The sequence below is a fragment of the Sphaerodactylus townsendi genome, linkage group LG16 (genome assembly GCF_021028975.2).
Source record: "Sphaerodactylus townsendi isolate TG3544 linkage group LG16, MPM_Stown_v2.3, whole genome shotgun sequence".
NCBI classification, from domain to species: domain Eukaryota; kingdom Metazoa; phylum Chordata; class Lepidosauria; order Squamata; family Sphaerodactylidae; genus Sphaerodactylus; species Sphaerodactylus townsendi.
Window position 1 is genome coordinate 8,452,639 of NC_059440.1, and position 21,518 is coordinate 8,474,156.

Below are 21,518 nucleotides of genomic sequence, written 5' to 3' on the forward strand. Positions count from 1 at the left end.
CACCCAACTGGCGTGTGTTGGGAGTGCACCAACTAATCTGGTTCCCCAGATAAGCCTCAAGTGGCAGAGCGGGGAATCAAACCTGGTTCTCCAGGCTAGAGTGCACCTGCTCTTAACCACTACGCCACGCTGGCTCTGAGGTTATGAAGGCAGACGAACAGTTGACCTGACCTGCACACAGCCCCTGCTTTCCCCTCCCTGTCTCTGCCATACCAAGTTTCACAAACATGCTTGGCAGGTTCTAGAGCAAAAGGCCAAGATGGGAGAGGCTCTCTCGATGAGAAGGTTAGTCGTTGGTCGGATGGAAGTTGTGGCATTCTCCTCTCCTGGAACAAGCCCTGCCCATTTCCTTCTTCTGAACGACCTTGGGAGGTCAGAAGAGGCAAGGCTTTTGCTGATGGGGACAGGCAAGGCAGCTGAGCTAAGTCCTTCGGGGGTAGAATGGTATATCAAATTAATAATAATAATAATAATAATAATAATAATAATAATAATAATAATAATAATAATAATAATATAGAAGACCACAGAAAATGAAGAAGCAAAAATACTCTGGGACTTTAGAATACAGACAGACAGACACCTGGCACATAACACCCCAGACATAACAGTGGTAGAGAAAAAACATGTTTGGGTCATAGATGTTGCTGTGCCAGTTGACAGCAGGGTAGAGGACAAAGGGCTGGAAAAGATCACAAAATACAAGGACCTACAAATTGAAGTTGAACGATTGTGGTAAAAAAGAACAACAGTAATCCCACTAGTAGTCGGTGCTCTAGGAGGAATCCCAAGAAATCTTGAAAAACATCTGGAAAGCCTAAACTTGGACAGAACATCAGTCCACATGCTGCAGAAAGCAGCACTTCTAGGAACTTGAGCTGTAAAGGCTTATCTGGGGAACCAGATTAGCTTGTGCACTCCAACACATACCAGGTGGGGGACTTTGGGCTAGTCTTCATAGCTCCTTCAGCTCCACCCACCTCACAGGGTGTTTGTTGGGGGGAGGAAAGGGAAAGGAGATTGTAAGCCCCTTTGAGTTTCCTTAGAGCAGAGAAAGAGGTGTGTGTGTATAAATCCAAACTCTTCTTCTTCTTGTTGTTCTCTTTTCCAATAATGCTAGTCAGATGTCCTCACAAAAAGGACACAAAGGTGATGAATAGCCTCCCTGCTCCAATTCCTTACCACCAACACCTGCGGCCCAGATGTGTACATCGAGGCCCCTTAGATTTATCATGAGCAATGGCCATTAAACCTCTTATAAAGTCATCTCTGCCATTGGCTGCTCCTGCATTTTGTTTCAGATGGAAAAAGAGACCCCGAGGGGGGAAAAGAAGGATTAATTACCAGGTCGATCTGGTTGGATTCAATATGCTTTAGTATCAGAGCAGACAGCAAACTCGTATCCCATTCGACAGACGGATGGTCAGGAAGATCCCTGGGAACAAGGAAAAAACACAGAGTTGCACAGACCAGCTTCACAGGAGGAATCCTTCACACAGGGGAAGGCAGATGAGAGGTCAGCTCATTTGGCTCAGTGCCAGAGGTCTTTGGGAAATGCTGCTGGTCAGAGCAGCTAGATCAGCCATTTTCTGAGGGCAACCTGGCATGGGGTGTTGTGTGGGTTCCGGGCTGTATGGCCATGTTCTAGCAGCATTCTCTCTTGACGTTTCGCCTGCATCTGTGGCTGAAGATGCCAGAGGATCCTCTGAAGATGCCAGCCACAGATGCAGGCGAAACGTCAGGAGAGAATGCTGCTAGAACACGGCCACACAGCCCGGAAACCACACAGCACCCCAGTGATTCCGGCCGTGAAAGCCTTCGACAATACATCAACCTGGCATGGCCCAACCTCCCTGTTTTGATTTTATTTAAGGGTTTGCCTCTTGCTTGCATTCAAGGCAGCTTGCATGATAGTCAATTTAACAACTCAGAGGCAAGCAGCAAAGTCTACTGAAACAGCATTTCCAAAAGCAAAAGCACAGTTCAGAAACACATGCCACAAACAGAACTAATTTTCCCCACATGTTTTAAGGAAGTCTTTCTCCCAAGGATGTCAGGGTTGTGAATGGCTCTTTTGCCTCTCGTTTTAACTGTACAACAACCCTATGAGGTAGGTTAGGGTGTATTAGGAATCAAACCCAGGTCTCCCCAGCCTTAACCTGACATTCTAGTCACACCACCACACTGGATCCTACATGTTGCTCCCTTCACATATGTTTTAAAAAAGTAAGATCTTATGACAATTATAAAGTCCCGTTTCTCGTACTTCAGATGTAGGAGGGGGGGCATCAACAGAGGCTATGAAGAAGAAGAAGAAGAAGAAGAAGAAGAAGAAGAAGAAGAAGAAGAAGAAGAAGAGTTCGATTTATGTCCCCCCTTTCTCGCCTATAGGAGACTCAAAGGGGCTTACAAACCTCACAACAAATACCCTGTGAGGTGGGTGGGGCTGAGAGAGCTCCGTAGAGCTGTGACTAGCCTAAGGTCACCCAGCTGGTGTGTGTTGGAGTGTACAGGCTAATCTAGTTCCCCAGATAAGCCTCCACAGCTCAAGTGGCAGAGTGGGGATTCAAACCTGGTTCCTCCAGATTAGAGTACACCTGCTCTTAACCACTACGCCACTGCTGAACTTATATGGAGAGTTGTACAGGCTCATATATACAGAGGGATTTGGAAGGGACCATATATATTATATACATAAATTGCTAATATGCGTTACCAGTCATCTGTCAGGTCTTGAAACCAGCAACAAGGCCTTGAATAAGGCCAGAAGGCAGACATCCCCCCCCCCATTAAGGACCCCCCCTCTCCCCCACACACAAGCTTGAACTGGGAATCAGAACTGTAAAGCACATTAGAAATGCATTTGACATGCCAGGTTGCCCTCAGATAATGTTGCTGGGCAGCCAGGCAGATTTTAACAAGTTTCGACAGATGAAGGTCACCTTAGTTCAATGGAAACCAACAGCTGGAAGCTGCAAATCAAAATCCCTGGGAGCACACTGATGTGACGGCAAGCCAAAATTAACTCTGAAGCCTTATAAGGAGAGCACAATGCCCTCGGTGGGCCCCCCCTGCCCCCGTGTTGCAAAGGGGTTGATTGATCTCAGTAGTTAGCTAATAGTGCAAATACATCAGATAAATGCTGCTTATTATTCCCAGAGTCCTGTAGGTGAAAGGAGCTAGTACGGTCCTTTATGAGTCGCAGCGTTCGAAAGTCAGTGTGGTGAAGTAGACGGAGTGCTGAAAACCTGAGTTCCGATCCCAGTCTGCCACAGTGCTCATTGGGTAGTGTTAGCCAAGTCACTGTATCTTAGGCCCCTTCCGCACACGCAAAATAATGCATTTTCAAACCACTTTCACAACTGTTTGCAAGTGGTTTTTGCTATTCCGCACAGCTTCAAAGAGCACTGAAAGCAGTTTGAAAGTGCATTATTATGCATGTGCGGAATGACCCATAGAGTCATCAAGTTGGAAGGTGCCTTGTGGGCCATCTAGCCCAATCCCTTGCTCCGTGCAGGTACAACATTTCCAACAGACGGCTGTCTGTCCTCGGCTTGAAGACCTCCTCCCTCCACCCCACCAACTGGATCCATTATTGAATCATTGCCAGTGCTAAGAAGTTTCTCCTAATGCTCAACCAAAACCTTCTTGCCTGGAATTGAAGCCCTGAGATTGAGTCTTGCCCTCTGGAGGTGCAGAGAACAAGAATCTGGGCTTTCCCACGTGTTGTTTGTTGTTGTTTGTTGTTTTTGTTGTTGTTGTTTCTTCTTGTTGTTGTTAATTCTGGCTTCTTACTGTTTTGATTTATCTCCACTCCTGCAAGCATTTTTGTGCTTTTAATTTTCACTACATGTTTTGTTTTGTATTTTTTCCCTGTTTTCCCCTGGTTCTTTTGAGAGCACTTTTATCTCTATATTCTGCTGGAAGGTGATTTTGACTTGGCTTTTTCCTCACGTGCAATGCTTCCGTTGGGGTCTGTGATGGTCAAACTACTCCCCCTCCCACCCTAAAGACGAGTAGTTTAGTTTTTGGTTTTTCTAAAACACGTTAAAATATTGATATATCATTGTCATGATAGGCTTAGCAGGTTCTCTGAGTTCCCAGTTTTCATTTTTAAAAAGTCTCCAGCCCTGTCCCTCACACATATAATGAAAAAGGCATATCACTGGAAACGAAAGGGCCAGAGACTTACTTTTTAAAAAAATGAAAGCTGGGAATTCAGAGAACCTGTTAAGCCTATTATTACTATCATGTTAATGCAGTTTTTTTAAAAAATACAGTCATGATATCAACAGTTTGCCGTAAGTGTACACAGGGAAAAAGAAGCCGGGGGTGCTTTGACGCCATCCCCTATGTTAACAGCATCCTCCCTTGAAAATTATTTAAGGTGCATGCCAGAGGTGGGATCCAGCAGGTTCTCACAGGTTCCCAAGAGTAGGTTACTAATTTGTGTGTGCCAAGAGGGGGTTACTAATTGGTGATTTTGCCACATGATTTTTGCCTTAGTTACGCCCCTCCTCTCTGCAGTAGCGTGCAGAACTTGAAGCAGTCTAGCAGGAGGTGCACCGGCGTGCGTGGCAGTCTGCGCCTGCGTGCATTCGTTTCCCGCCCAAGGACCGGCGCAGCGGCTGTGTCCTTGCCACAGCCCCGCCCAGGAATGCCCCGCCCCCGGAATGCCCGACCACGCCCCCATCGTGCCCTGCCCAGCCCCACGCCACAGTTTGAATTCCACCACCACGGGAACCAGTTACTAAAATTTTTGGATCCCACCTCTGGGTGCATGAATAAGAAAATAAACTGTGAAAATGCAGACTGAGGGCAGAACTGTGGCAGAACTGTGCCCAAATCAACTCCAGTGCCTGCAGATCAACTGCCAAGAAAATCTGGAGCAAAGTGAGCAGGAGGAATCTGTCAGGAATTTGAAGAACAGCGTCATGTCCCTCCTGCCCCAGTTTCCTCTTGTCTAGATTAGACATACCTACTTCCTTCAACCTCGTTTTTCCAGATCCTCACCTTCTTTGTTGCTCCTACTGAACCTGTTTCAATATCAGACTAACCCGTGACGTCACTGACTGTACCCACAGCCCCTTGGAGAAAGGATGAGACGCATACAAATACACACAACCAGAGAAACCGCACAATCCAGACAGTGTTCCATCAGAAAAGACTCTGTTCAAAAAAGCTCTTTGGCAAGTTCCAGGTGCCAAGGCCGTTTGGGTGGTCCTTAAACAAACAGTGTGGCAGTCAAGAGCTGCTTCTGACACTGTGAAATGGCTGCTACTTCTGCCATCCCAGTGTCTGTTGTCATGGCCACCTGCGTATTACAGCAGAACCACAAACATGTGTCCAAACCACAAACTCCTGTTTCACTCTTGGAACACCCAAATCTTCTCTTCAGCGCTGGGCTACGCTGTAGAGGAGAAGCAGATTGATTGTCCAAACCTAAACAGAGGAAGGGGAGGGAATCAGAGGTGGGATCCAGCAAGTTCTCACCAGTTCCCGAGAGTGGGTTACTAATTATTTGTGTGTGCCGAGAGGGGGTTACTAATTGGGTCCGCTTTCCCGTCTCCACGCCCTCGCCTCCCCAAGAGGCATCCTGCCTTTGAACGTGAAGGTTCCATATAGCAATTGCGACTAATAATGCAACTCCCTGAACTGGGTTAATCCCTTTCAGGTACTGCAATTCATGGATTCTCAGCCTTTCGTACCTTTTCTCTCACCAGTCTCTATCAAAGAACCTGTGTGTTTCACCATTGCTGTGCTCAGATTTGTGAGTTGGGGCATTTTCTATAATGTGATGATGATTTAGAAATGACCTGGTGCCAAAAAAATTTTTGGGGTCGTGGTGGGGTGGCTGCCCATGGGGGGGCGGCATCCAACTCAGGTTTTGCCCAGGGCTCAGGTTTGCCTAGGTACACCTCTGCCCCCTTTGCTGAGGGGGGGCTGGCGAGGGAACCTGTTACTAAAATTTTTGGATCCCACCACTGGAGGGAATCCTTTTCCAAGGTCAGTATGTCAAAGAACGCCACTGTTTTCGAAAGGTATGTGAACAACATCAGCAGAACTGCTTGTGCAAAAAGAAAACAAAACAAAACAGCAAACCGAGACCAAGCCTGTCCTGCAGCAGAAATTATCTTTTCAGCAGCAACAAAACCAAGTCAAATCAGATTAACCACAAAGGCTGGGCTCAAAAAGTATCCAGCATTTATTGGGTTAACGCAGCACCTGGTGGCACTCAAGGTTGTCCTCTGTAAGACAAAGGAGGGAGCAGGATGTGAACTTCAGCACATTACCTGGAGCCCTGTCCTCCCCAACTTCCTGCTTCTTGTCCTCCAGTTCATCTGCTTTGCTGGGCTGGCCGTCAAGAGATGATTCACAGAGCAAAACCCAAAAGACCATACAAAGATAGTCTACATCCATGAAAAAAGGGCCCAACAGACAGTAGTAGGGCAACAGCAGAGTATTCACCAGCAGGTTAAAGTTCAAGGTGGAGGGCATCCCTCTGTATCCAAAACCAACTACTCACCAACTCTACCCTGGAGTCCCGTCAACTTATGTGACGGGGATGTGGTTGATTTTGGCCTCTTGAGTTCTTGTTGAAACAATCTTAAGCTTGTCAATGAAAGAGTCATTAGCATTGACAAACCTTTGATGGTCCAGTCCCGCTGCAGATTTGGTTGGTTCGCATTAGACCAGTTCACACTGCAAGGATCACGAAACATCCCAGCGCTTCAGCTCTGTAGAAGGCACAGCCTGCTCCCATCCCAGTTTGTTGGCCCCACTGGAGCAGCAGTGGTGTAGTGGTTAAGAGCAGGTGTACTCTGATCTGGAGGAACCGGGTTTGATTCCCTGCTCTGCCACCTGAGCTGTGGAGGCTGATCTGGGGAATTCAGATTAGCCTGTGCACTCCAACACATGCCAGCTGGGTGACCTTGGGTCTCCAGGCTGATGCATTAGGAAATGTACCAGTAAGGGAATCCCATCAATGGCTCCTTCCTCTCACACAACATTCTACAATTCTCTGCCTCCTGCCATTGGCAGTTAAGGATGCTAGGGAAACATCTGCACCATGATTTCCCAACATGAGATACAATACACAGTTGCCATCTTTGACAGCTGTTTCACCAATCACTTTCTTATCTCACTCTTTCTTCAAGAGGCTAAGGGCAGTGCGATACGATCTACTTCCCCTATTTCATCCTCACAACAACCCAGTGAGGTGGGCTAGGCTGAGAGAGTGATGGTCATCTGGAAAGCTTCACAACAGAGTGGGGGTCTGAACTCAGGCTTCCCTGGCACCCCCCACCCCTGGCTTGCTAATGCTCTTAACTACACCAGCTCTCAAGTACCATCCTGCAAGAAACCTTCCTTAAGCAATCTTGCATTCAAACAAGAACTGTGCAGATTAAGGGATTTGCTTTTTCACAGTTTGATTGTTATTAGCATTACCATTTTTGGCTTGTTCACTGTTGGTGTTCCTAACCCAGGTTTATTGCAGGCATTCCCAAATCATTTAACTCTTTTAAGGCTTTTTAATACCATTTTTACACTTGGAGTATGTTATATGCTGGTTCTGGTGGGTTTTCTGGGCTGTGTGGCCGTGGTCTGGTGGATCTCGTTCCTAACGTTTCGCCTGCATCTGTGGCTGGCATCTTCAGAGGTGTATCACAGAGGGAAGTCTGTTACACACTGTGTCCAGTGAGAAGGGAATACTTCTCTGTGTATCTCTGTGATACACCTGTGAAGATGCCAGCCACAGATGCAGGCGAAACGTTAGGAACAAGATCCACCAGACCACGGCCACACAGCCCGGAAAACCCACTAGAACCAGTTGAATCCGGCTGCCTTTGACAATATAATAATAATAAGCCTTTATTTGGCATAACAATAATCATAACACAATAAAAAACCTGAGATAAAAGGTACACAAATGCAAAGGTTTAAGATAGAATATAAATTATTGATTGTGCATCCCTTCGACAATATGTTATATGCTGTTCATGTGCCATTTTAACACAATTTTTAAACACAACAGATGCAAAATCAGGAGCCACTTTTCAGTTATATTTCCATAGAATTTCATTAGTATGATCAGGGCAGGGGGGAGACACCCAGAGCCGGGGAGAACCCACGTCAGAAACTCAAATATTCAAACCAAAACAGTGTGTTCAGAAAATTTGGCACTGCCCCCCCCTCCCCTTCAGAATTTACGATTGTTCCGCCTGGTGAAAAGCATTCCAAACATTTCCCTTTGAATGACATGTTTCATTCAAATAGATCGTAATGCATTATGGATGAGTCCTCTGCAGGAGTTGAGTAGCCGTCTGCAGAGATGAGACAAGTGCTTATCATAATGTGAAATCTGATCTCTGTCTGACGTGGGTGCCCCAGAGGCCCAGCAACAAATCGGGAGGACGGACGGCTGCAGGGACAAGTTCCATATTCATCCTGTCAAAGGGGAACAAATGGCAGAGGACACCCGAAGGAGCAAAAGCCGACCTGGAAAAAAACAGGGCTCTGGCCAAGGAAGCTCAGAGGGTCGTGCGGGCAAGGCATAATCAGGAGAACAGCCTTTGTTCGTGAATGCTGTGGGGCAGACCCACACCGGCTCCCAAGGGAGGTGAGGAAGAATATTTGCCGGGCCTTCCAGACTGCCCTCTGCTGCTCCGCCCACTTTGTGCAGAGCATCCAGGAAGGTCGAACATCAAGTGAGAGACTTTGTGGTTTGCCCGGCCTGCTTCTTTGGGGTTCAGGCAGACCAGGGGCAGGTACCTTGTCCCAGGGCCGCAGCCAGCCTTCCTCACTAGGTCAGGCTGAACATTTATCTGGTTACACCAGACCCACCTCATTGGCAGGCAGGAATTGCCAGAGGACAATCCCCGAATAGCTTTAAGCCCGTGGTGGCGAACCTTTGGCACTCCAGATGTTATGGACTACAGTTCCCATCAGCCCCTGCCAGCATGGCCAGGGGCTGATGGGAATTGTAGTCCATAACAACTGGAGTGCCAAAGGTTCGCCACCACTGCTTTAAGCTATCCCTCATGCCCATTAAATACAGTGGAACCTCAATTTTCGCCGGTAATCCGTCCGGCGACGCTTGGCGAAAACCGAAACCGGCGAAAACCGAAGCGACGCCGTTTTGTGCATGCGCTACGCAAACGGTGTAGCAAATTTATGCAAAAAGCGTAAATTTACGCAAATGGTGTAGCTGAAAACGGAGGCGCCCAACGAAAACCGAGGCAAAAAAACGGCCAGGGGTGACCAGTGAAAACCGAAACCGGCGAAAACCGAAGGCGACGATTACCGAGGTTCCACTGTACCTTGCCATGATACTGGGTTTTTTTTTAAATCCAGAAAATAACTAAAACCAAGTTCGTATTCTTTAAATGTTGCTACAAACCATAGACCTTTTACGCAGTTGTGGTCTGCTTTGCATTAAGTGCAAATTCCTGTTGGGTTGGATTCTTGATTATGCACAAATTCTGGTCTCTTTGGAAGTCACTGCGCTCTCACATCAAAGAAGCTCCACAGTTTCCAAAACTGGGCAAAGTACAACTTTCCCTTCGCTTTGCAGGGAAGGCGAAGGGAACTAGGATGCATTTCCTGCTCCTTCCCACATCCACCCGCACAAGTAGCAGCTCTTCTGGTCATGATCGAAAGGATTGTTTTAAATGTTTTTTGCATGTTAGGTCTATTGATAATGTTATAGACCCATGAAATTGACATGGTCTACTGAAGGAAATTGACATGGTCTACTGAAGGAAGCAAGGAAGTAAGGAAGGAAGCAAGGAAGGAAGGAAGGAAGCAAGGAAGGAAGCAAGGAAGGAAGCAAGGAAGCAAGGAAGGAAGCAAGGAAGCAAGGAAGGAAGCAAGGAAGCAAGCAAGGAAGCAAGGAAGGAAGGAAGGAAGGAAGCAAGGAAGGAAGGAAGGAAGGAAGGAAGGAAGGAAGGAAGGAAGGAAGCAAGGAAGGAAGCAAGGAAGGAAGCAAGGAAGGAAGCAAGGAAGGAAGGAAGGAAGCAAGGAAGGAAGGAAGGAAGGAAGGAAGGAAGGAGGGAGGGAGGGAGGGAGGGAGGGAGGGAGGGAAGGAAGGAAGGAAGGAAGGAAGGAAGGAAGGAAGGAAGGAAGGAAGGAAGGAAGGAAGGAAGGAAGGAAGGAAGGAAGGAAGGAAGGAAGGAAGGAAGGAAGGAAGGAAGGAAGGAAGGAAGGAAGGAAAGGAAGGAAGGAAGGAAGGAAGGAAGGAAGGAAGGAAGGGCAATCTCCCCAAAGGGAGGATGCACAAAACAGAAAAGGAAGCAGCAAGTGGGCAAAATGGCAGATTAAACTGGCATGGCTAGGTACACTTCACAGCAGGAGACTTCCCCTGCAAACAAAAAAACAGCGGAAAGCCACTCTGCAAAGCAAACAGTTGTGCTGTAGCAGTTAAATGCACAAATGCCCATAGATTTAAAGTATGCTTTAAAAAAGAAAAGAAAAAAGAAAGAACTTAAGTGAAGCAAAATGGTTCTGGCTATCATGTAAGACAAATAAAAGCTTGTCTAGAAACAGTTGGTCTCGAGGAGCAGTTTTTTATTGCAATAAGAAGCGGAGACACCAGGGCCACGCTCAAAACATGTGTCTTGAGAAAGAACAAAGACATTCCTTCTTATACATTTTCCTACAACCTAGAAGTTCGAGGCTCTTACTAATTGGTTACTCAATATAAGGTGATATTTCTAACAAGACAGATAATTGGTGTAAATAGACAAAGAACACAGACCCTATTCAAAGACAGAACTTATCTATTCCGCCGTGATAAACACTAGATGTCTGATGCATATACTCTGCAACAGCAGCATTCAGCGGCCAACCCTGGCCTTTGACTCTGGCTTTTCTGCCTTACAATCTAAAACAGACATTGTATTTCTTTGCCCAAAACAGGCAGTACAATTTGTCCCACAGCTATAGTTCTACTTTGTCCAAACTTCTGGAGCCAACCCATTCTGATCGCTGTGGATGGGAAGGCAGGACCAGTCTAAGGCGGCCAGGTCTGGTTGGGAAATTTCTGGAGATTTTTTTTGGCGGGGTGGGGAGATGGAACTGGGGGGAGGGGGTTTGGGGAGGGGAGAAACCTCAGTGGAGTTCGATGGCATAGACTCCATCTTCCACCTGGATCAGACCCACATGCCAGCTGGGTGACCTTGGGTTAGTCACAGTTCTTCGGAGCTCTCTCAGCCCCACCTACCTCACAGGGTGTTTGTTGTGGGGGGTGGGGGGTGGGGGGTGGGGGAAAGGAGATTGTCAGCCCCTTTGAGTCTCCTTACAGGAGAGAAAGGGGGAATATAAATCCAACTCTTCTCCTTCTTCTCCCCCCCCCCTCCATTTTCTGCACCGAAACAGCACTTTGTTGCTGCTTCACAGGGAGTATTCTCTGAACATAGAGCAGAAGAAAAAGGGAAATAATTCGCCTCCAGTGCCGTTTTGGTGCAGAAAATGGCTGAGGGGGGAGGCAGAGGCCGCTACTCCCCCCACGGTGTTGTTCTGAGCCCAAATGGGCTATGCTGATTTTTAATAGCCGTTTCCTGCAGTTGTGATGTGGCTGAGGGGAACCCAGATCTAGTTCTTAAAAAAAAAAAGCAAACATCTAGTTTGGCTTTGAGTCCCGTTTGCAGTGAGAGAAAGCCAGGTTGGTAAATCCAGGAGCTGTCGCTGAAGCCTTCCAAATCTCGTGGTGCCAGGAAGGAAATCCACCCTCCTGGCAGAGCAGAGCTTGGCGGCTGGTCAGAAGGAACAGCAGCCCAGTGTCTTCTTTTCCAAGTTGCTTTTTTCCCTTTCTTTTTTTAAACCACCAGTTGGATGGTACACCACGTTCCCTGCCTAAGAACACCGCACAGGCAGCACACTACAAAATATCCACAGTTCCACCGGATGAAAGAGACAACTGAGGAAGGGAGGGGGCAACACAGAAAAATCTCTCCAGGGAGGGCAACCCCAACCTTAAGACACAGAAAATTATGTACAGCCAATGGATATGTGCGTGTGCACACGCAAAAGGACTTTAGGGAGTATACTGGCGCATTTGCGCCCCCCAGGCACTTACCCCAACGAAGGTGGCAGATGCACTGGTGCCAGAGGTGGGATCCAGCAGGTTCTCACAGGTTCCCGAGAGTAGGTTAGTAATTATTTGTGTGTGCCGAGAGGGGGTTACTAATTGGTGATTTTGCCACATGATTTTTGCCTTAGTTACGCCCCTCCTCTCAGCAGTAGTGCGCAGAACTTGAAGCAGTCTAGCAGGAGGTGCACCGGCGTGAGTGGCAGCCTGCGCCTGCGTGCATTCGTTTCCCGCCCAGGGACCAGCGCAGCGGCTGCGTCCTTGCCACAGCCCCGCCCAGGAATGCCCCGCCCCTGGAATGCTCGACCACGCCCCCATCGTGCCCTGCCCTGCCCAGCCCCATTGGCGCTACGCCACAGTTTGAATCCCACCACCATGGGAACCTGTTACTAAAATTTTTGGATCCCACCACTGACTGGTGCCCACCTGTCCTTCAGCCCCACACTGCAACATCCAGAAGTCCAAGCTGTGGTGGGGTTGCGGCAGCGACCTGATCAAATGCAGGGCTGGGTGTTCCTGGGGTCTGAGATGACATGAGCTGGCTCCCTCCAGGGAGTACTGCTCCCCGGCCCTCAGACTTATGCCTTCCTTTTGGTGGCGTAAGTCCTGTAAGTCTTAAGGGGCTTTCCAGTGGTGGAAGGGTTTCAGAGATTTTTCTTGCTCCCCACGCCACCTGAACGCCCCCTTGGAGGTGGTGGGGCAGGGCCATATTGGCGCCATCTCCCAACCGTCTGTGTCTTTGGTTGGGGATGACTGTAGGATGTTTCCCTGACAGCATATGGAATTTCAAAGCCTTTGCAAGAACAGCCATGCCAGCATGAACCAATCTAGTCCAGCATTTTGCTTCCTCCAGTGAACCACCAAGATGCCACAGAGAGTCCACAAGCAGGGGAATAAAAGCCAAAGTCTCCCCCACTGCTGCTTTCCAGTAACTTGGGCCCCTTCCGCACACGCAAAATAATGCGTTTTCAAACCACTTTCACAACTGTTTGCAAGTGGATTTTGCTATTCCGCACAGCTTCAAAGAGCACTGAAAGCAGTTTGAAAGTGCATTATTCTGCATGTGCGGAATGAGCCTTGCATTCAAAGGCAGATTGTTTCCAAACATGGGGGACCCATTCAGCCAGCATGACTAACAGCCATTAATAAACCTCTTCCCTCCGTAAATTTGCCTGTTCCTCCTCTGAAGTAATCCAAGCAACCCACAATCCAGTGGCATTGAGTTCCACAAATTAACTATCTGTATACTTTCTTTTGTCAGTCCCTCTGCTTGCCCTCCAAGCTTATTTCTGCTTTCTCCTTTCTTTCCTTGACATGCATTTTACTGAAAACGTTTATATCCTGTCCTTTCAGAACTAGCACAGATTTCTAAGATGGGTTGCAATAGATTTTCAAAACAATATAAATACACAAATATACCACACATAAGCAGCATACAATGCATAGAGATGGGCTATTGAACTTGGGGGTGGGGTGGGGTGGAGGGGGGGAGATCCACTTTTCTATGTATGTTTCTGAATGAAATGTGACCAAAAGTCCAGCATTCTGTTTCCACCAGTGGCCACAAGCACGGAATGGCCACATCTACATTCGGAATTCTGCATATGGAGGCTTAATTTCATTTATTTCAGGAAATAGCTATGGACAGGCCAATCTTCCATAAATGTATCTAAATTACTGGGGAGAAGAAGAAGAGGAGTTGGATTTATATCCCCCCCCTTTCTTTCCTGCAAGGAGACTCAAAGGGGCTTACAATCTCCTTTATTTCATTCATTCATTCATTCATTCATTCATTCATTCATTCATTCATTCATTCATTCATTCATTCATTCAATTTATATACCGCCCTCCCCCTAGGGGCTCAGGGCGGTTTACATCAATAAATACATTAAAACATTAACCAGCTACCAACCCACTAAAACATTTCACCCTCACAAAGTTAAAACCTATTTTGTTGATGGTGTCAGAATTTTTCATTTCCCCTTCTCTCTCTTCCCTGCGCCCTCCCCGTCGCCCACAACAAACACCCTGCGAGGTGGGTGGGGCTGAGAGCTGTGACTAGCCCAAGGCCACCCAGCTGGCGTGTGTTGGAGTGTACAGGCTAATCTGAATTCCCCAGAGAAGCCTCCACAGCTCAAGCGGCAGAGCGGGAATCAAACCCGGTTCCTCCAGATTAGAGTACACCTGCTCTTAACCACTACGCCACTGCTGCTCCTTGAGGGGGGAGGAGGGTTGAGCAGGTAGAGAATCGATGGCACTTAACACACACATAAGCCACTATTGCTAAATACAATATCCCTCTCAGGGATACTTTCTTTCTTTCTTTCTTTCTTTCTTTCTTTCTTTCTTTCTTTCTTTCTTTCTTTCTTTCTTTCTTTCTTTCTTTCTTTCTTTCTTTCTTTCTTTCTATCTATCTATCTATCTATCTATCTATCTATCTATCTATCTATCTATCTATCTATCTATCTATCTATCTATCTATCTATCTATCTATCTAATTTCTAAACCGCCCACCCCCGAAGAGCTCTGGGTGGCGTACACTAGGCCAGAAACAGTATTACATACAATAGGCCAAAACAACAGGCTGTGTACCTTAAATACCCTTTTCTGGGGGGGAACAATACCCTGTTCACATGACACAGAGAACACATATACCCTCTGCAAAGAAGTGAATATTTCTGCTTGCAAGGAAGATGTGCATTTCACTTGGGGACCAGGACAAAAATGTTAATTGCAACCAAACATTCAGCTGTACGTGTGTTCAATGTAAAAGGAGGATTACACATTTTAAAGACAACTCAAATGTATGCTATACAGATTGTGCATGTATTGACTGTTAACTTGTGAACAAGGCTAGAGTGTCCTACTTATGTACTCTATGGAGGCAGCTGGCTGGAAACAGTTGGGAAAAGGATGCTGGAGAAAGCCTTGCTTTGGTCCAACTGGGCTCTTCTTAAGCTCTGGAGATTGGAACCCAAGCCTCACCGATCCAAACCCACTGTGTTACTGGCCCCTCTGCACTGTCCCTCGTTTGCTCTCTGTGAAACGCAGCCCACCCCGCAGAAAGCGCAGCTACTGAACTGCGCTTGCTCTCCTGCCTCTCTTGCCTTCTTTTAAAAATGCAAACATGATGCAACCTCAAGGACTTTGCTGGGGAAAATGCCCCCCCCCCCCCACACTCCCAAGGCACCCTGGGGACAGCTCCAGCATCTCAGCGTGTTCACTGTTGCCTGTGAGGCCACTCCTCAACTTTGGCCCACTAGAAAGCCTCCAGTTCTGACGGGTGGCTTTTGCAAGAGTTGTTTACACTAGTGAGGGAGAAAAGAGGGAGGGAGGGAGAGAGAGGCTCCTGGCTGCAGTTCAAAAACCAGGCAAGGAAGGGTTGGAACCGAGTCATATTTCCCAGCCAAAGCTGCTTAACTTTGCACTGCCCGCTGTCAACAAACTACTCTGCAAGGGGGTCGCTGCTATCCCCTTGTGGCAGCGAACCCTGGGAATCATAGGAGCATCTTGCCCTCTCCAAAGAGCCAAACTACAGTTCTTAGGAATATTGGGGGGAAGAGATGATGACACCACCGGTGGCATATAAAGAGCCCGTGTCCTGAGGGTGGAGACCCTTGCTAAGCGAGAATTGGCCAAGAAGGGCAAATGGGGTCTACCCAGGCTACCATGACCTACTTCACGGGGCTCTTATGCAGACTGAAGGGAGGGAGGCCATGTATAGGAGCAGCAGTGGTTAAGAGCAGGCGCACTCTAATCTGGAGGGACCGGGTTTGATTCCCCACTTTGCCACCTGAACTGTGGAGGCTTATCTGGGAAATTCAGATTAGCCTGTGCACTCCAACACATGCCAGCTGGGTGACCTTGGGCTAGTCATAGTTGGTCTGAGCTCTCTCAGCCCCACCTACCTCACAGAGTGTTTGTTGTGAGGGGGAAAGGGAAAGGAGTTTGTAAGCCCCTTTGAGTCTCCTTGCAGGAGAGAAAGGGAGGGATATAAATCCAACCCTTCCTCTTCTTCTTCTATATCATCCTGAGCTCTTGGGAGGGAAGGCAGGCTTTCAAAAACAAGAAAGCAAGCAAACAGAAGGCTAATGCAGGGCTCCCAGATCCATCTGTCTGTCAAAAATCTGCTCTGGGCACATCAGGCTGGCATGAATAGAAGAAACAGTAACCCTCGAATCTCTCCACGCCCACAGTCTCTCTGCCCACTGGCACTTTGGCAGAGGAAAACCACCCCACCCTCATCTGTTTTGACACTGCTGTAAGAAAAAGGAGGCAAGAGGCTGGGGATATGTTCTGCACTAGAACAAAACAGTGTCTTTATTATGAGAAGCTAAACTCTGCAATCGCAAAGATCCGTTCATTAAAATTGTGGTAGGGAAAAGTGGCACCAACTTACAGCTGATTTATGAGGACCCCTTAGGGCAAGTGGAGAGGGTCCAAGATAGTGCTAAGGAAGACCTGAATCAAAAGCACCTTTTTGATTCTTGATAGCATGACTATTTGTGTTTTTTTTTTTGGGGGGGGGGGTGTACAATATAAAACTTATTAAACATACATCAAAGGAACAGAATATTAATATATTGACACATTGATATATTAATAGAAGAAGAGGAGAAGGAGGAGGAGGATTTATATCCCATCTTTCTCTCCTGTAAGGAGATTCAGGGTGGCTTACAAGCTCCTTTCCCCTCCTCTCCCCACAACAGACACCTTGTGAGGTAGGTGGGGCTTGAGAGAGTTCCGAAGAACTGTGACTAGCTAGCCCAGGTGTAGGGAACCTTTAACCCTCAAAGAGCCATTTGGACCCGTTTTCCATGGGAAAAGAAAACACTTGGAGCCGCAAATAATTTTTGACATTTAAAATAAAGATAACACTATATATATATTGGGTTTTTTTAACCTTTTACTCCGCTCATTCTGAGAAGCGCATGGATGCGCCCGCCCTGCTGCCTGCAGAGCGGGCAAGGAGCCAGCCGCTGGGAAAGCGCCCGTCCCGCTCCAATGGGGTGGGCGAGAGGGGAAGCCCGTGGTGCAGCCCAGCCGACCGCAGGCAGTTGGTGTGCCCGCCCTGCTGCCTGCAGGGCAGGCAGGGATGGAGCCGGCGGCGCGGCTTGTAGAGCCACAGTGCAAGGGCAGAAGAGCTGCATGTGGCTCTTGAGCCGCAGGTTCCCTACCCCTGAGCTAGCCCAAGGTCAGCCAGCAGGAATATAGGAGTGGGGAAACACATCTGGTTCACCAGATAAGCCTCTGCCACTCAGGTGGCGGAGTGGGGAATCAAACCCGGTTCTCCAGTGGGAAACCATGGATATGGTATGGATGAATAAGGCAGCTGGGAAACTGAATTGATCACAAACAAGCAACGATTTGAGCTGTTCCACCAGCAGAACTTGGTGGTGCCCAACAAACCTGCCAGGGATGGCAAAAACTCCCAATCTAAGTAAGTTTCACAAAATAAGTCTTCATATAGTGATTCACTCGTCGTTGCTAGTTGAGCAAAGGGTTTCAAGTTGGGATTGGTGAGATTCCCACTCCCACCTCCAAGTTAGCACAGCTAATGCAGGCAGGCAGGCAACAAATTCCCTTGGGCTGACAGAAGCCAGAATGGATCCCAGACAAATGGAGGTCTTACAGTTGCAGTTCACAGATATTCGGCACAATTTCCATGTTATTGATTCACTGATGTATTAGAAAATAAATAAAATCCATTAGAAGCCACTCATCCAGAGACCAGAACAAAAATGGAGATTGGAGGGGACGAGAAGAGGGCCGGTCAGAAAAGTGGGAGGGGAGTGTAAGTGTAGGAGAAAACTGCTGTGGATGGGGAAAGGGAGGAGAGGGGAAGGGAGGAAACCCCTCCCCCCCGAAGGAAGCATTCTGCATACGTTTACTTCACCTTCCCTGCGAAAGGGGGGAAAAAGTCAGGTCTTCCCCCTGCCTGGAAAACACAGGGCTTCCCCTTTAAAAAAGCGTGGTCATTTTAGAGCAGTTGAGTAAGGGAAAATTTAACCCAAATCATACAACACAGCTACTGCATAATTAAAAATCTGATCTGAAGGAAATGGCTGCTTGAAGTGGGGAACACACAGGCCATTTGTTGTGCACTCTGGACACTACAGATGAGCGACTGTCCCACCCTTATTTTCACCGTTTCTGTGGCCTTCAGAAGGCTCTTGGAAGATGCCCTGCTGAATTTCTGGGAAGACCTGTGGGGGGCTTCCTCTGCTGTCCAAAGCAGAGACAAAAGGTTACCCCCAGTGGTGGGATCCAAAAATTTTAGTAACAGGTTCCCATGGAGGTGGGATTCAAACTGTGGCGTAGCGCCAATGGGGCTGGCTAAGGGTAACGACCGGGGCGTACCGGGCATTCTCGGGGGCTGGGCAATTGCTGGGCGGGAGGCTAAGGCAAGGACGCAGCCACTCATGCTCGGTCCTTGGGTGGAAATCTAATGTGGCTGCAGGCGCATGCAGCCACGCACGCCGGTGCACCTCCTGCTAGACTGCTTCAAGTTCTGTGCGCTACTGCTGAGAGGAGGGGTGTAACTAAGGCCAAAATCACGTGGCAAAATCACCAATTAGTAACCCCTTCTTGGCACACATAAATAATTAGTAACCTACTCTCTGGAACCTGTGAGAATCTGCTGGATCCCACCTCTGGTTACCCCAGTTCAGGGCTAAAAGCACGAAACTGCACACTGATATGAACTGACAGTGCAGGTCCCGCAGGGAGATCATCAACTCAGTTGCACTGGGGACTATGATGACCCCCCATGCTAACCCCCATTACCAGGTGCTTGTGCTAGCTAGTAGACAAGGGAGCCTACACAGATATGTCTTTCTGAAGATTAAACCTACCAAAACCCCCCACTGTGGAGGCTCAGGTTAAAGCCATTCATACCAAGCCTGTTGGAAACAGCACAGCCATTGCCCCGTGACTTCTGTTTCAGTTTACGGGAGCCCCCAAAGGCCTCTGCAGGCAGCTGCTGCTAATTTGGGAAGGGCATCCCACCAGAGGTGGGATCCAACCAGTTCTCACCACTTCTCTAGAAGTGGTTACTAATTTTTCCTGAGTGCTGAGAAGGGGTTACTAAAGCAACCTCCCTGCCCAATAGGGACTGTGCGGTGTCGCCACTGTTTGAATCCCACCACCATCGGAACCTGTTATTAAAATTTTTGGATCCCACCACTGCATCCCACAGCCCCAACGGCAGGCACTGTCTACTCAATGCACCACCAAGACCTTTCAGGGCATATTGTTGCCCCGCATTATTCCACCCCTCCTTTGAAGGGCTTTCTCCCATTTCCTTGCTAGCTGCTCTGTAACACTACAGCAATCAGGAAAGGAGAAGTGAGGGAAAAGGCGGGGTTAATTCTAGCCTATGGGGCGGCAGCGGCGGCGGCGGGGGGCACCAGTGCAGTTGCCCTTGAATCTGTGCTTTCCCAAAGGTGTGGTAGAACCCAAGAGGGTGGAGCAGGGAGAAACAGCAGCGAACGATACATGGATGGGGGGGCATGTTGACACCCTTCCTGCCCATTCACACACCACTTGCTGCTGGAAAAGGTACACTGTCATACCCCTTTCTGGATGCACCCATAGTGAACTCAAGGTGTCTGCAGCGCCCTCTGGGGGCAGAGAAACACCATACCTGGAGCCCACAGGGTCTTGAAATCACCAGCCCAGACACTGTTTCTCCAAGCCAGGTTCTTTATTCAACTATCCAGACCCCTGAAGGTGTGGTTCATTTAACCCACTTCAGGGTCATTCTGCTACATAGCACAACAGCCACAATGCTGCCATCCACTTCCTTGGTCTGCCTTCTTCTTCTCCTGCAGGAAGCCTCTTTCCATTTCACTTCCAGCATGGTGTAGTGGTTAACAGCAGGTGGATTCTAATCTGGGTTTGATTCCACTCTCCTTCCCCCAAGTGGCAGAGGCTTATCTACTGAACCAATGTGTTTCTGCACTCCTACATTCCTCCTGGGTGACCTTGGGCTAGTCACAGTTCTCCTGAATTCACTCAGGCCTACCTACCTCACCAGGTGTCTGTTGTGGGGAGAGGAAGGGAAAGGAGCTCGTCGGCCACCTTGAGTCTCCTTACAGGAGAGAAAGGTGAGATATAAATCCAAACTCCTCTTCTTCTTCCCTTCCTTTTTATACCCCCAGCTTCACATCTTAAGCCCCATTTTCTTCCCCTCTGCTCCTTGCCCTGCCTCAAAACACCTTCTTTCAGGTTCACTTTCTGCTGCCACACCCTGGGCTAGGATGCAAACACTGCCCTTGATCCCAACCTGCTCCTCCTAAGCGAGTCTTGCTATTGAGCCCGAGGGTTTGTTTTGCTCTGCCAGGCAGTTTGTTTCTGAGTAAAATGGTACAGTGTCCGAACCCAGTCCTAAGAATTATCATTGCTAAAGCAGCCGGATTCCGGGAATGGCTCAACTTTCAGGTTGACAATGAAGAAACTGAAATTGTTCAAGACTTTTATTCCGTGGCTCCATCCTCAACCCAAAAGAGAAACAGCAACCAAGAAACCAGAAGGACACTGGGACTGGGAAGGGTAGCCACGAAGGAACCAGAAAAGATCTTTCAGTGTCAGGAGATGTCACTGGTGACCAAGGTCAATTTAATTCATGCCACAGCATTCTCCATTATTTATGTATGGGGGGGGGGGATGCTGGACAGTGAAGAAAGGGGACAGGAAGAAGAAGAAGAAGAAGAAGAAGAAGAAGAAGAGGAGGAGGAGGAGGAGGAGGAGGAGTAGTAGTTTGGATTTATATCCCCCCTTTCTCTCCTGCAGGAGACTCAAAGGGGCTGACAATCTCCTTTCCCCCACCCCCCACAACAAACACCCTGTGAGGTAGGTGGGGCTGAGAGAGCTCTGAGAAGCTGTGACTAGCCCAAGGTCACCCAGCTGGCGTGTGTGGGAGAGCAGAGGCTAATCTGAATTCCCCAGATAAGCCTCCACAGCTCAAGTGGCAGAGCTGGGAATCAAACCTGGTTCCTCCAGATTAGAGACACGAGCTCTTAACCTCCTACGCCACTGCGTAGAAGGTTGATTCCTCTGAAACGTGGTGTTGGAGGAGAGTATTATGGATACCGAGGACCACCAAAAAAGACAAATAAGTGGATTCTAGATCAAACCAAGTCTGAACTGTCCCTAAAAGCTAAAATTATTGAGGCCACATTGTGAGAAGACAAGAGTAACTAGAAAAGACAATAATGCTAGGGAAAAAAATGAAGGCAGAGGGAAAAGAAGAAGAATCAACATGAGAGATGGATTGACTCTACAAAGGGAGCTGCAGCCCTCAGTTTGCAAGATTTGAGTTTACGACAGGACATTTTGGAGGTGTATGGTGTAGTGGTGAACAGCAGGTGGTCTCAAATCTGGAGAACCAGGTTTCCCTGCTCTTCCACCTGAGCAGCAGACTCTTATC

General features: G+C 48.1%; 1 protein-coding gene across 1 annotated transcript in view; it reads right to left on the bottom strand.

Annotated features, from left to right (window-relative positions):
- Positions 1-21,518, bottom strand: part of PIGL (phosphatidylinositol glycan anchor biosynthesis class L) — a 69,465-nt gene that overhangs the window by 24,688 nt on the left and 23,259 nt on the right. Inside the window, exon 3 of the mRNA XM_048518665.1 lies at positions 1,345-1,435. Within this exon, the coding sequence (XP_048374622.1) occupies positions 1,345-1,435 (91 nt within the window). The remainder of the gene's footprint in view (positions 1-1,344; positions 1,436-21,518) is intronic.